Source organism: Frieseomelitta varia, unplaced genomic scaffold (assembly GCF_011392965.1).
Source record: "Frieseomelitta varia isolate USP_RPSP 00005682 unplaced genomic scaffold, Fvar_1.2 scaffold_167, whole genome shotgun sequence".
Taxonomy (NCBI): Eukaryota; Metazoa; Arthropoda; class Insecta; order Hymenoptera; family Apidae; genus Frieseomelitta; species Frieseomelitta varia.
The window spans coordinates 362,829-377,805 of NW_025109383.1; the positions used below are offsets into that span (position 1 = coordinate 362,829).

At 31.4% G+C, this 14,977-nt stretch overlaps 1 protein-coding gene across 1 annotated transcript in view; it reads right to left on the bottom strand.

Annotated features, from left to right (window-relative positions):
- LOC122538560 overlaps nucleotides 1-14,977 on the bottom strand; it is a 47,644-nt gene that overhangs the window by 17,494 nt on the left and 15,173 nt on the right. Inside the window, exons 2-3 of the mRNA XM_043672755.1 lie at nucleotides 2,735-3,128; nucleotides 142-1,632 (exon numbers count right to left, since the gene is read on the bottom strand). Of these exons, the coding sequence (XP_043528690.1) occupies nucleotides 142-1,632; nucleotides 2,735-3,128 (1,885 nt within the window). The remainder of the gene's footprint in view (nucleotides 1-141; nucleotides 1,633-2,734; nucleotides 3,129-14,977) is intronic.

Consider the following 14,977-nt stretch of genomic DNA (forward strand, 5'->3'; position numbering starts at 1 on the left):
TCTCGACATAGATCAATACTTTCTTTTAGTCGTCCATCAGAACTATCTTTTATGTAACAAATAGTTTATGAGTGATTTTGACTTTGAAATGATTGAATATCCTAAAAAGCGGCGACGATGGTAGAAGAAATAAGCGATTACCTTCAGATTTCAGTATCAGGTCCTTTTCGTCTACGGCGATGCCTGGAATACGATCCTCGCATTTCTCGATCTGCAATTCGGCGTCTTCCTTCGTTCCGATCTCGTTCGTCTCTTCTATCCTCTTTCTTTCTTCCCTCGCGTTTTCGCGTTTCAACGAGTGAACCGTTTGATCGGCGAAATTTCGCGGAACGACGTCTTCGCCTTGCCGCTGCATCTTCGATGCAACGCGATCCGCGTTAACAGAGGGAACGAATTTATCCACTTTGATTTCTTCCACGTGGTTAACGGAGCTTTGGCACATATCCTGCGTGACTCTAGACTCTTTCGGTCGAACTCTGTTCACCTTTGGATCCCTGATATTCGGAATCGTAATGAAATTATACTTTTCCCTCTGCTCCTGCGATGCAATTACCGGCATCTGCTCCACCTCTTCCTCCTCCTCCTGTTCCTTCTCCTCCTCCTCCTCCTCCTCCTCGTCCTCCGACTCGTCGTTACTCGGCTGCTCTCTGGGAGAGGCGCAGTTGGCAATCCTCCCGATCCTGCTCCAAGACAATCGTGTCACCTCCGATGGTTTCTCAGGCGCGAATATAACGTTGTCGACGTTGAACAGGACGTTCTTCCTTCGTGTCTCGAGCACCTTGCCCCGCTTCAGGATACTCTTCAGCGTTTGTTTGGCTTCCTTCAGCCTTCTCGGCGGTCGCTTCGGCGAAACCTTTGGTATGGGGATTCTCGTGACTGGCGGGACGTCGTCCTCGTCGTCCGAGATCTCGCGTGGCTCGTTGAACACCCTTATTCTCTGGCCACCGATCGCCGCCACCGCGCTCCTATTCGGTATCCTCTCGATCGACTTCACTTTCGACGAATCGAACAGGCTGGAGAGCGGCCTCGCATCCTCCTGCTCGAGGGCGTTGTCCGATAGATCGTCGCTTAGATCGTCCTCGTCCCTCTGTTTCTTCAACAACAGATACGGATTCACGTCGCACACGAGGATGCTCTTCCTCGAGTCGCCGGCGCTCAACGGCCTCTCCTTCCACTCATCCTGATGATGATTGCCCTTCGTCTGACTGGCTTCCGGCGTTTTCATCGCCGCGCAATCCGGCCAGTCGTTCCTCGTGCTTTTCACCTTTTTCGGAATCCGGGCCAGCCTGGAGGCGGCGGTCGTCGCGGCCGATTGATTTCGCGGGTCCGTCGCCAACGGCGACTCCTCGAGCCACTCGTCCGTGGACGCACCGCCAGTGAAACTCGCTCGTTGCTTGTGTCCCGGGTCCTCGTAGCTCCCGTTCGCCTCTTTGTCGAACCATTCGGACTTCGAGGAAGTACCTTCGATCGAGCCCTTCCGCTCTCTTCCGTTCCGCGCTGTACTTTGGCTCCGAAAGTCGCGCTGCGACAACGGCCGGTGCGGCGAGATGCTCCGCGCTCGCGTCCTCGGCTCCACCAGCCGATTCCGGCGCATCTGGTCGTAGGGATCGTCTATCGAAGATCTCAGCACTCCTGTTGATTTTCGACCACGATAAGATATTTTTACGTTAACGATAAAAGTGATTTTGTTACAGTTTGGAAAGTTTTGACAATTTGTTATTTAGTTAAGAGGGAATTCTTCGAATACCGGTATGCAATTTGCTTTGTTTCCGAATTTATAATTGTGCGAAATATTTTTTTAACTTTCAAGTACGTATTATTTATATATATATATAAAATATATATATATAAATTAACTTTCAAGTATGGATTGACCGCGAGACCGTTCCCAGCTTTATTTTATATTTCTCGATATACATATCGATACATATTCGAAATTCATTTATCATTAATATAATATTAATATAATATCATTTAATGTAATAATTTAATAACTAATATCATTTAATATAATATTAATGTAATATCATTCAATGTAATAATTTAATAACTAATATCATTTAATATAATATTAATATAATATCATCTAATGCAATAATTTAATAACTAATATCATTTAATATAATATTAATGTAATATCATTTAATGCAACAATTTAATAACTAATATTATTTAATATAATATTAATATAATATCATCTAATGCAATAATTTAATAACTAATATCATTGAATATAATATTAATATAATATCATCTAATGCAATAATTTAATAACTAATATCATTTAATATAATATTAATGTAATATCATTTAATGCAACAATTTAATAATTAATATCATTTACTATAATATTAATATAATATCATTTAAACTGAAAGAAAAGCTTATATAAAAGAAAATATTCTAGCTAAAAACACATCTGCAGTATATAAATTCATATACTCCGCATGACAAGTGAAGTGAATGCCGCGCAAGGCAAAGCTATATACATACATTTCGATACTTCGTTCAAGTGTGTCACGCGAGAAATTTTATTAACAGACTTAGCAACTCACTAACGTAGCTACTTAACGCGTGTTAACGAACGGCAACCGATGTAAGCGGCACCGGTGTTAATCGTTAAACGTATCTTTCCCTTGCTCACGTTTCCTTTGCGAGACGCGAGCACAAAGCACAAAAGATCAGTAATCGATACTGTAACCGCGAGATCCTTTCGTCGACAGTGAATACTTACCCGCGAGACTGGGCCTGGACCTCGACGAAACCGGCGGTAGCCGGCATGTTCCTCCTAAAGGTACACCAGCCAATCGGTGACCACCGCACTTGCGGCAGTTGCCGAATTTCCGTGTGGTCCCGCTGAGAAATTCCGGGCAGGAACATACTACCAATATCGGTGCTCCCGGTGGCGGCGGGGGCGGCGGTGTCATGAAGCCTCGCGCCTCGTGGCAAGGCCTCGAAGACCGAACCGTACCATAGAGCCATGGGTCACCGTAGATCATTTGACGCGAAATCCCGCTACTGCCGCTTATCGTTCCCCACCCTTTGCCGGGATCATCGCCTTGATTCTGCCGCGACAGCCCCAATCGAACACTCCACGACTTCTTTCCTTTGCTTAGCGTGTCGTAGTTCTGAAACAGATTGAATCGTCGTGGATCAAATTTTGTTAAGTTAATTACGAACTTGCCAGCTTTTGTGCGTTTTCCTTTTTTTTTTTTTTCTTTTCTTTTTGGTCTGAATTTGAATGGAAATAAAATTGTGAGTGGAAGCAGGATTATTTGTTTGAGAAGACAAAGAATAACTTGCTCTTCTTTATATATTTTATTTTGTTCTTTTTATTTAAGAAATGAAGAAGTGTTTTTTGTTTGGAACGTTATCGAAATCAGATAAGATATTTTTGAACAAATTTTCATTTTATTTACCACTGTAGCAAACGCTTTGAATTGCTATATTTTGGTTTTAAATATTGTGTTTTGTATATATTTGAGTCATAAACAATTTAAGTTGATTAATGTTGAATTATTTTTTTGTTCACCTGTTCCCTAACATTGCTACATGATAAACAATAATTATTTATGTTTATATAATATTACATATTGATATTTACACGTGACATTTTATTGTTTAAGATATTATTTCAACAAAACATTTATTCAAATGTAAAATTTCAAATGAACTAAGATGTTACTTCGTTTGATAGATAAATAATGAAATAATTAGAAAAAAATCATTTGTTTATTAAAATAAACTAGCGTATAATTACTGGAAAACAAAATTTAGTCGAATAAGACGACATATTATATAAATAATAATTTTCCAAGTATTTTATTCAAATAATATCTAAATTCGAGTAGAAGATTCATAGTAAAATGAAGAAACACAAATAATTTCAGAAGAAGAATAAATAACGTAAAAAATAGGAGAATATATAACATAACACATAATAGAAGAAATAAAAATATATGTACATGCATATAAAATTAATATTAATTAATAGAGAAATTTTAGAGAATTCTATCGAACCCATCAAATAGTATCAATGTTCTTTCCTTTCACTGTTTTAATATAAATAGCGAAATATAAAATAAATAAAAAGTATATAATATAAAATAAATAAATAAGTATAAAATAAAAAACATAGATATTATAGATTTTCTCAGTTATAAGATACAATTATTAGAAATTTTTAGATGTTAAATGTAAATTTTCGATGATTATACAGTGTTCAGTAAGACGTATAGCATGTTCTTTTTTGAAAAGATTTACACGAGATAAAAGTTACTCGGTCGTTTTTCACGAACCAGAATGAAGAACTTGCAGAAGTGTATGCGTAAGAGAAATGCGTGGAAGGAAATTGTTGATAACATCAATGACTAATATTACTGGTGTCTAAGGCAGCAATAAGTTCTCAAAGTGATTATTGTTTTCTCTTCCGTGGTTGCGGTAAAAGTGATCGATGCGCCTCGGAGCATAATGTAACTTGCATTTTCTATAGAATTCCATAACATTAAGTAGCAATAATAAGTATACGTGAATTTTATTAAAACTACTAGTACTATGTAATTACCTTACGTCGACACTTATTTGTTAGATGTAGGTACTTATTTTGTAAAATGAGTACTTCCTATGTTTATATAATAATTCATACTTATTAAATTATTTTTCTTGAAGGTCACTTTCAATTATTTTCTTTAAGCTTACTCTACGTCGATCCTTATTTATTAGTTACGGATACGCTATCGTGCATAAGTATTTGGAGAGTTCTAAATTATTGCAGATCTATTAAATAGAATTCAAATGGATCTTTTTAATTTAACTGCAGTCAATTAAATAAAAAGATAATAATTGAAGGTGACTGAATGTTAATTCGTAATCATCTTAATTACACGTGTCCTTTCTATATTGAAATATTGGAAAAATTGAAATATATATGAAATGTGGAATTTGAATGATACAAATATATTCCTTGTTCTAGATTAAATTCAGCAGAGTGGATTCATCAGATTTGATCTCGATTATTACAAGAAGAATTAAAAGTAGAAAAGTGTTTGTCGATCGTAAGAATGAAAATAAAACAAAAATATCAATCTTTTGATGGAGATATTATTATATAAATTACTTTATTGAAAGTGTCAAATTAATATTTACATACGATAGTGTACTTCCTATAATAGTTTATATTTATTAAATTACTTCCATTACTACTGTTTTTTAAAGAATCAGTATATTTAAATATTTTACATGTACTTGCAATCAGTGAGAAGTAAAACTTCTTGTCCATAAATTAGTGTTAAATTAATATCCCTCGTTTGCTAATAAGTCTGGAGATTTTTTTTTCAATCTCTTTGCATTAACTTCAAAATAAGGAAGTTATGTCACAGGTGTCAACGCGTTAATAATTAGCATAATGTTAGTGTAATATCAGCATTCACAAGTGATGTACCACTTAGTACTCAACTGGACATTGGGATACAAAAATTATAGTTTGCTTAGATATTAACATAGGTATATGTAAATATGTAAAGCAACGTTACAACGTTATACTGTTTCTTTAGTTAGAAAAGAGCAAATATTTTTTGTGCAAGTTCTTTTTTAAAAGAAAATAGGCAAGAAATATGTAAATTTCTTTAAATGTCCTCTCTGTTCAACTGATTTTTGTAATTTTGTAATTTCGCTGTGATTATAATAATTAATTTATATTATAGATAATTATGAAAAATATCATTGTACTAATTAATTCTTATATCATATTGTTAAAATAATTATTATATCTAATATATCATATTATATTATACAATTATATATTGAATAAAATATTATAATTTTACAAAAATGATTTAAAAAATATTTTACAAAGTACTGATCGTTTCAATTATTACTTTGTATTTTATATATAAAAAGTAAAATATTAAATTAGATATTAAATTATTAAATATGAAATCAAATATTAAATTAAATCAATTGAAAAAGAGTTGATGTTATTTAGTTTTGTTTTTTATATCAGGTTTAAATTTTCACACATAGAGACAGAAACAGATAATTAAATTTCATTCAATTGATTGTAAAATTTATTTCTGTAGTTATATTTTTCAAATCATATTTACTATCTATCTCTAAAAAATACTAGAATTAAAATTTAAAAACTTCATTTTAAATTTTTAACTCTAAAAATATTCGTAACGGGTAAACTTCCCTCTTTTTTTTTTATTTGTAACTGTAAGGTTATTTCAAATTTATTGCATGGCTATGAATTTTCTAATATGCATCCCCTTATTTGGCAGTGTCATTAATATTCAGTGCATGTACTTATCGCGAATAATAGCTGTTGTTACTATTGACAGTCGAAAGAGAGAACGTGTACGTGAAGCTTTCGTTTTCAATAGGATATCCTGAGTCAGTAAACGGAATTTTTAATGACTTATATTACAGTGCAACTCCAAATATTGAATCCAAACACTTTCAATTTTATATCTATATAAGACTGCTGGAAACTTTCGATCTCGTTGTCAAAAAACGAAAGGTAAGGCGCTACATGTGAGAATCTTTTATTAGTATGGTAACGATGAGAGAAGTTTCAGGAATATAAATAAATGTAAAAATAAAAAACAATATGTTAATGAATAATATAAAACAATAAATAATATAAAAATTATGTTTTTAATTTAAATCAGTTTGAGTTTCAAAATTTTGCTTGTCAAACATACATTGTTATAATAAAATTTAATTAAATAATCATCGATAATTATTATTATGTAATTAAAGAATTATTCAAATTATCGATGTAAGAGAAATAAATTTTATCAAGATATTTAGTGTATACAATATTTTTGCGTATGAATTCGACTTAGATCTAGAGTTCGACATAATTTACAAGTACTTATAAAATGAAAACTATTATAGCAAATATTAAATAAAAAGAAATATTAGAACCTTATTTTTCCAATATCGTTTCGAGAGAAAAAATATTATACTTAGCAAGCTTAATGTTAAATCATCTTAACACACTTTTAATAAATAAGACATTTTAATAAATAAGGCTAGAAACCGAAATAATAATCGTAACAAAATAAAAACATAAACACATAATACATATATGCATATAAATTATATTTATATTACAATAATTTCATAATTTCGAAATTCGTATTACATTTGCACTGTGTATAAATTAAATGAACTGTAAATTAATAATATATTATAATATATTATTAAATAAATTAATATTAATATAAATAAATATATAAAATATTTTAAAATAATTTATTAATATTATTAAATTTAATAATATTAATAAATATAAAGATATTAAATAATAAAATATTAAATATTAATATATTTTTTAAGTGAATTAATAATATTATAATACATTATAATTGTTATAATATATTATAATAAATTATAATATTATAATATATTATTGAAAAACTTGTTAAAGGTTATATTAAAAACTTACTTAAAAAATTATAAAATATTCTCAACATGGATTTTTGTCTGTCAGATATTTATTTTCAAAATGAACGACGGGGAAAGGAGGAACGGGAGAAACAGAAAAGAAAACCCAAAGAGAAAAAGAAAACAGCGAGATGGAACAACAGGTTTCAGCGAAAGTAAATGACGGTAGGAATCGTTCGAGATCGCTTTTTAAATTTGTTCCCCCCTGGTGAAACTGCTGCGATCAGGGGATCACAGCTTGTTTTAGGTCGGTGTCGTGAATTTCGAAAGAAGAAAGAAAACGAGAGAGAGAAAGAGAAAGGAATATTATAGGTGGACAAGGACGCCCGACAGATCAAACATCTTTTCTTCTCTGTACAAAAAGAAGAATTTCAACCATATCCAGGTACGTATAAATTCTATTTATAGGAAACTACAAAGAAATCGAGGAAAGAACTGAAAAATATTTGGACTGGTCTTCGCCTGGTTTTTCTGGTTTGGTTTCCATGTCATTTCTGCCACTCGTACTTTGAGCCTTGTTTTTTTAAAGAGATCACCTTTTCGAATTAACAGGAAATCTATCGGTATGCATGCGCCAACAGGTTCTACTCGATAGGGAAACTTTATCTATGAACGACCAAAATTCAAACTCTTGCAATTCATTCTTCTTTTTTTTTTTTTAAACTTCGCATGTGATAATTATAATTTATCCTTTTTGGAAAGTATACAAACGATCGTTATGGAATATCATTTATGAGAGTTTAACACATTTGTCGGTGTTCGTGCTATTTTCATTCTCTCATGATCATCTTTTTGAAATTTTGCATTAAATATTTCATTCCTTTGGGAAAGTAGGCAATCATTTGCAGAATATTTTTGCCATATGCTGATAATTTAACAAATTTGCTACTTCGTTAGTTCGTTATTTTTTACATTATTATGTATCTATCTCAATAAGTAATTTTATTTTTTAGTTCATATAAAAACATTTTTCTCTAAATTTCATGATTTTTAATTAATAATCTGATTAGTCGTAAATAGATATACGCTTATTGTTAAAGTACTTATATGATGATTTGCGTCTGACATATACCTAAGCAGTGAATGTGTCTTATACAACAAGGCCTTTTCTTTACGTTTATGTAGTGAAAATAAAACTCAACGTATCAAGACAAATTAGGAATATTATAACATTCTAAATGAGTTTTTTGTCAATATAATTTAACGTGACATATTTAATTGTATAATTTAAATTTATTTGCTACTAGAATAACTAGAGATTATTAATAATTATTTATAGAATAACTATAAATTAGATATTAACACAACTGTTGTATAAAATTAGAAATTCAATATTAAAAGCATGAATCGCATGTTATGTTTATTAACAAACGTTCCAGTTCAAATTGCTAGAAAAATTATTTCATCTAAAAATTGCCATTTTGACATACATATTTTCAAGGTTTATTAAAGTTAATCTCTTTGAACAGCAATTCTGCTGCAGTTGCTAGAATTTTATTTTTCACACGTTGCTCTTAAGCTCTCGAGACGAAATGATTGCAGGAATTTTCTCAAAGAAAATAACGGAACGACATTTCGTCTAAAGCATACGTGCAGTATCACATGGTTGTAATTAGCACGAGAATTACTTGGAAAGCGAAAGCTTAATTGAAACCAGGAAACTCGCAAAGCAATGGTCTCTCAACCATTGTTTCTGGAAAGGAAAAAAAGAAATACTAAGGTGGGATTTACGTGTACCGTCGTGCGTGCGCGAAGGTTAGATGCAATCTATGATCTTTCAAGAAAATATGTGAAATTACGCGCGCGCCCTTTTTCCCTCCGATAATCGCAGAAAATGAATGGAATAAATTGGCAGGCGAGGGTATAGTTTTGAAACTTTTCAATTAATGGCTGGACTCGGATAATGGTCAGCATTCTCGACCGTTATCTTGATTGTTCTCTCTGTCATAATAAGACTGCGAGTTTTTGTGCATTTATAGAAAATTTAAGAGCACAAAATTGCAGAATGCACATCATATGAAAAAGTGTGTAAAATATAATTCGATATTCTTCTTGTAATATTTGTCACAAATGCTTTTCTATCAAAGTCCAAAATATAAAATTATATTTTCAAAAATACTTCTTTCACGTATGAGCTTGAACATGATCATTTTGTTTTATCCATTATCATTTATTTAGTTTATTAAACAATGAGAAAATAAGTGTATTTTTAGAAACGAATAGTTCATTTAACAATTTTCATTTTGAATAAATTATATATAATATTGAGTGAAATAACAGGATAGAGACTTTCATGTTCTTAGAAGAGGAAGACAGTTTCAAGAGTCTTTAATAACCTGCTGATATAATTTGTCTTAGCTTGTCAATGCAAGTGCTTACACCTGTCGTTCAGACAACCTTGTAAACCTTGCGACGTTATAAAACAGCAATAAAGAAAAACGGTTTTAGTCAACTGTTTCCTGCTAAAAACACGTAAATACAACTTTAATTTTATATTATTTTATATTAATTTTTTATCACATTGCATCAGTTGCTTCATATATTTGACGTTACGATATTCTATGAAAGAAGAATGCAACTTATATATTTAAAAGAATATAATAATATTAATCTAATATTTAAGAATATTTATGTTTAGTTTAAAAATTATTGCATGTACACAACAATATTTTACGTCTCTCCCACAAAAGGAGACAATTTATTAAATGTTAAGGTTTCGTTTTAAATTTCTGTCTTACATCAACTTTCGAATCATTGGTAATGATTTTGGTAAATACAATTTTCTCCTGCCAATTAGATTTGATATTTTCACACTAGGCATGCATTCCATTCAACTCTCAATCAGGATCTACTTTATTCTACGTACCCAACGATATTTCACATTTTCTCTTCCATAAAGAGAATATTCGAATCCTACGCGTAACCTAATTACGGAGGAGAACGTTTCGTAGTTTCCTAGCCGTCTCTCCACGGCTCTCGCATTCGCGGGACTGCAGTGGAACCATCGGCGAACATGAGAAACGTTAAATAATGGTAATGAACGTAGTAAATTGCTTCCTTCGTTGCAACTCAGGGCGGGCTGATTCTCAGATTTATCGAAGAATAACGTAGGAAATCGGTAACTTCCTCTCCATTACCATTTCGGTCGCCTCGGGAAAAGGGACACGCACCCATGGAAAAAGGAGGTTATTTGCATTTTACAGGCGGATACGCCAGCCGATATGACATCGTACGCGGCATGGCCACACGACGAGGTCGGAAAATGGAGCAGATAGCTGGCCCGAAGGCAAACTCGATACGCTTTACTTTCTCGCGTCGATGCTGGACTTTCGTAAAAGTCTTGCTCCACGGGCTCACATAAGAGGAGCGGCCTGTACGCTCGTTCTGGCGTGGTCCGTTCGAAAAACAACAAGAATACTACGCTACTGATGGGATCAAGTCCAACATACGTATCAAACGAGTCGAATTTAATATCCAACAATAAGTTTCGTTCCATGGGTTTCAAATACTAGCTACAAGCGTAATTTTGTACTAATGATAAAGAAAATAGATAAAACGAAATAGACAAGATTAGGAAACCCCCGCCAAACTAAATATTTATCGTAAAAATGTTAATGTGCAATGTATTTATTTTCTGCGTATATTAAACTATGGAACGAGCAGAATCTGCAGATAGTGATGGGATCAAGCATACATTATGTATAACCAATATAAATAACGTTTGAACCCCAAGAAAACAAAATATATTTAATCGTAAGTTTCTTTTACAAGTACTTTAACAGGTAAAATTTATTTATGAATACATTAATAGACCACATAACGTTTATAGTCTGCCATGTATATCAAACAAGGATGTATTATTAATTTTTTAATATTGTCACTTTTATCTATTGTCAGATTAAATTAAATTAGGATTTTAGTGAGGATTAGATTAAATTCGCGTAAATCGCAAATTCAATACTTAAAACATCTTGGAACGAAAGCGCTGTTCATTATATCATTATAGAATAATGATTTTGAATTTTTGAATTTTATATAAGCGCCAAGCATGCGCGTTAGATGGAACACGTCATACGCATGCGCGTTAGACAGAGCATGTCATACGCATGCGCGTTAGACAGAGCACGTCATACGCATGCGCGTTAGACAGAGCACGTCACACGCATGTGCGCTTGCCCGGTGCGAATGCAGCATTATTTTAAAAATCGCGTAAGAAGAAGCAGAAACATATTTTGTATAGAGAAATTATATACTTGTAAGGTATTCGATTACAACTCTATCTATCGGTATTCGAGTCTACTTGGAAGTATTATTTTCTGAAAGTATGTACTTATGAAATATTCGAAACTATCCCGTTCAAATTCGAGTATAATTCGAAAGTATCATTACAGACACTTATAAAGATTCTGAATGGAACACTTAAAGAACTACTACTTGCGAGACACTCGATTCCATCTCTACGTGTATGCAGAGGTACGATAAGTGTGCGCATAGCGCCGACCGTGTTTCTATGATTATAGGAATATATCTTGCAGGTGCAATAAGAGAATGGGCGTGGCCAATAAAATTTCAGACGCGGATTATAGGTTGCGAGTCCAGTGACATTTCCAGTAGTTTTTCTCGATCGGTGAAATTTGTTCGAGTAACGATGGATTTAATGGCCGCGGATCAACTATTACTGGTTGCATTTCTATTACCAATTGTTTCTCTTGTACTTTGCACGAAATGTCTTTTTGACATTTCTTACGTATATGATAGCTGTGATTGTATAATTTGGATGATTAAACATATTTTTATATATTAGATTCTATATGCTTTTTTATGTACGTCTTTTAAGTTTCATGGTTAAAAATTGACGGAGCTGCAGCAAGTTAATGTTGATCAACTATATTCAAGTCAAACATTAATCAATTTGAATGTAATGCGATGTCGATTGTCAAAGATTTGATTAATCAACCAAAGGATAAAAAATCTAATTTAATAAAAAAAATTTATGATAATAATAAAGAATGGAATGATGATATAGTAATGTTCAAACGAATTAAAGGAGGAGACTAGAAAATTTTCATCGTGTTTCTTTTTATTAGATATACATATATGTATTATATTAATATTGTATATTTTTTTCAAATATTATGTAAATATTAAATGAATAATGCAGAATAACATTAAAAAGAACAATAATCTTCTCTCCATCATTTTACATAATAAGACTATAATTTAAATTCATTTCATTTATAAATTCATCAAATAACTCATAACTATTAAGAAATATTGAATTTTTCGATATTATATATTGCATATAAGAAATATTTTACTTTTAAATATTTAGAAACGTTTTTCTCGAAACTGACTTTTATCACTGGGATACTTTTATATTTAACAATTACTGTGTAGAACGAAAGAATAAATAATCAACGTCTTGAAATGAAATTTCAATTATGATAAAAGTCAAAATTATTCAAACACCAAATTTTGATTATCCGATGGAAATAATGTCGTTATTTAATATACAAATCGTATATAATTCGATATTTATACAGAGTGACCAGTTTTAATCTATAAATGCGAATTACTGGCAAACTACCTGCTAAACTAATTAGTGTACTAAATTAACATCTATTAAATAATGTATATATAATGATTTAATCCAATGACTGTAGTTGTTATTTTCTTGCCTAGAAATTTCGAAAGCGAGTCTAACGAAACGTAAAACAAGTAAAAGTGCAGCATGAATTATAAATACAGTTGCGTTTAAGCCACTCGTGATCAACAAACAGTTTTGAAATTCTGCTAACATTAATTCAACCTTGTTTCAATCATTTTTCTTTCTGATAAATTTCTAAATCTCCACATACTCCTCCGATCTTCTATATCGAGATGAATATGAGATCTAGCCTATCTTTTTATTTACGTTTAATGAAAAAACGCAGAGCATTAAAAGCCAAAGGAAAAAAAAAGGAAAAGTCGTTAAACTAGAAAATTCACCTTTCTTTACTTTTTCCTTGTTTACAGTCTTTCAAAGAGGAAGATGACTTTTTGAAAACAACAAGGAAAAAAGCAAGTAATTTATTTGATCGTTCAACGTCGCAACTATTCTCATTTGCTGTTTCCTCGGTGATCCAGCCTTTGTAATTTCCGCGGTAAACGACGAATGAAAATTGTTACCACAGCTATGACTGAGATTATGCTTAATACTTTTTATACAATTAGTAAGTCAGAGTTGATATTACCTGGAACAGTATCTGTCTGGTAATGTTAATTGCACGGTGAAGCCATGAAGCTTTCAGATTAGCCTCAACCTCTCGATGAAGAATAAGTTTACGTGCACGACAAATTGAAAAGCGGTAAATGAAACTTTGAATTATAGTACAAAAAGAAAGATAGAAGGTAATTTCAAAATAGTTTATAGTTTATATTTGCAAAAATATAACTTGTGAATGTGAATTTACTACTTAAACAAGCTTTGTTTTCCAATTATTCTTCATCTATAGCACCGATGAATCTAACGAATGTTAAATATAATTATGATAAATAAATCTAATTACAGTTATTAATATTAGATATTATAATTTATGCTGTATATCAGAATACAAAAATATTTTATATAAGAGATAATTTTATGAATTTTCTAAATAAATTATGTGTATAGTGTACACATATATGTATTGTGAATATTGCATATTTAAAAATTAATTAATATCTATTCTTATTACATGTTTGGCTACGATTTCTTCTAATATTGGAAGAATAATAGATAAGACTAAAATTAACTACTTGTGGCTAATTAAGATTGAATATTTGTCCTGGTTTATAGATTGAGAAACCGAGGTGACGAAGGAAATTATATGGAAATATATTAGATTGATCAGAAAGTTTCATATTGCTAGGTTTTACTTGCATATTTACTTAATTGTATGCAGGAATTTTCACAAATCACAGGTAGCTGAAACTGTACGTGTAAATGCAGTTTCTTAATATGTAATATTGCAAGAAAAATTATTATACTTGCTGTTGATTACTGATTATGTTCTGTATCAAACTGTACAATTTGAACCACTATTAAATACAAATATATATAACGATTACGATTTACATTTCATTTTCATATGTTGGCGACTTATTTAAATTTATGTATAAATTTTTAACAAGAAATAAATTCTCCAAATAAAGTGTATGTAATAATTCTGTATAAATATATATAAACATTTTGATAACAAAAATAAGAGAATATATGTATAACAATGGAATTCGATAAATTTGAGTATGTATTCTTGTACCCATATAATTTCTTTTTTTTAAAACAAATATGATGTTCAACGTGTTGAAAACTATTCTACAAGATATATCAGAAATAGATAATTATAACTCTTTATCAACACTTTCAGTCGAGCTTAAATAAAATAAACTTTTCCCTTTTCTCAGGAAACAATAATGAGAAAAGATGACAGTTACAACATTTTCTGATCAATATTTAACATATGCCCAATATTTAAGTGGCGAATTGAAAATTCAAATTTACAGAAAG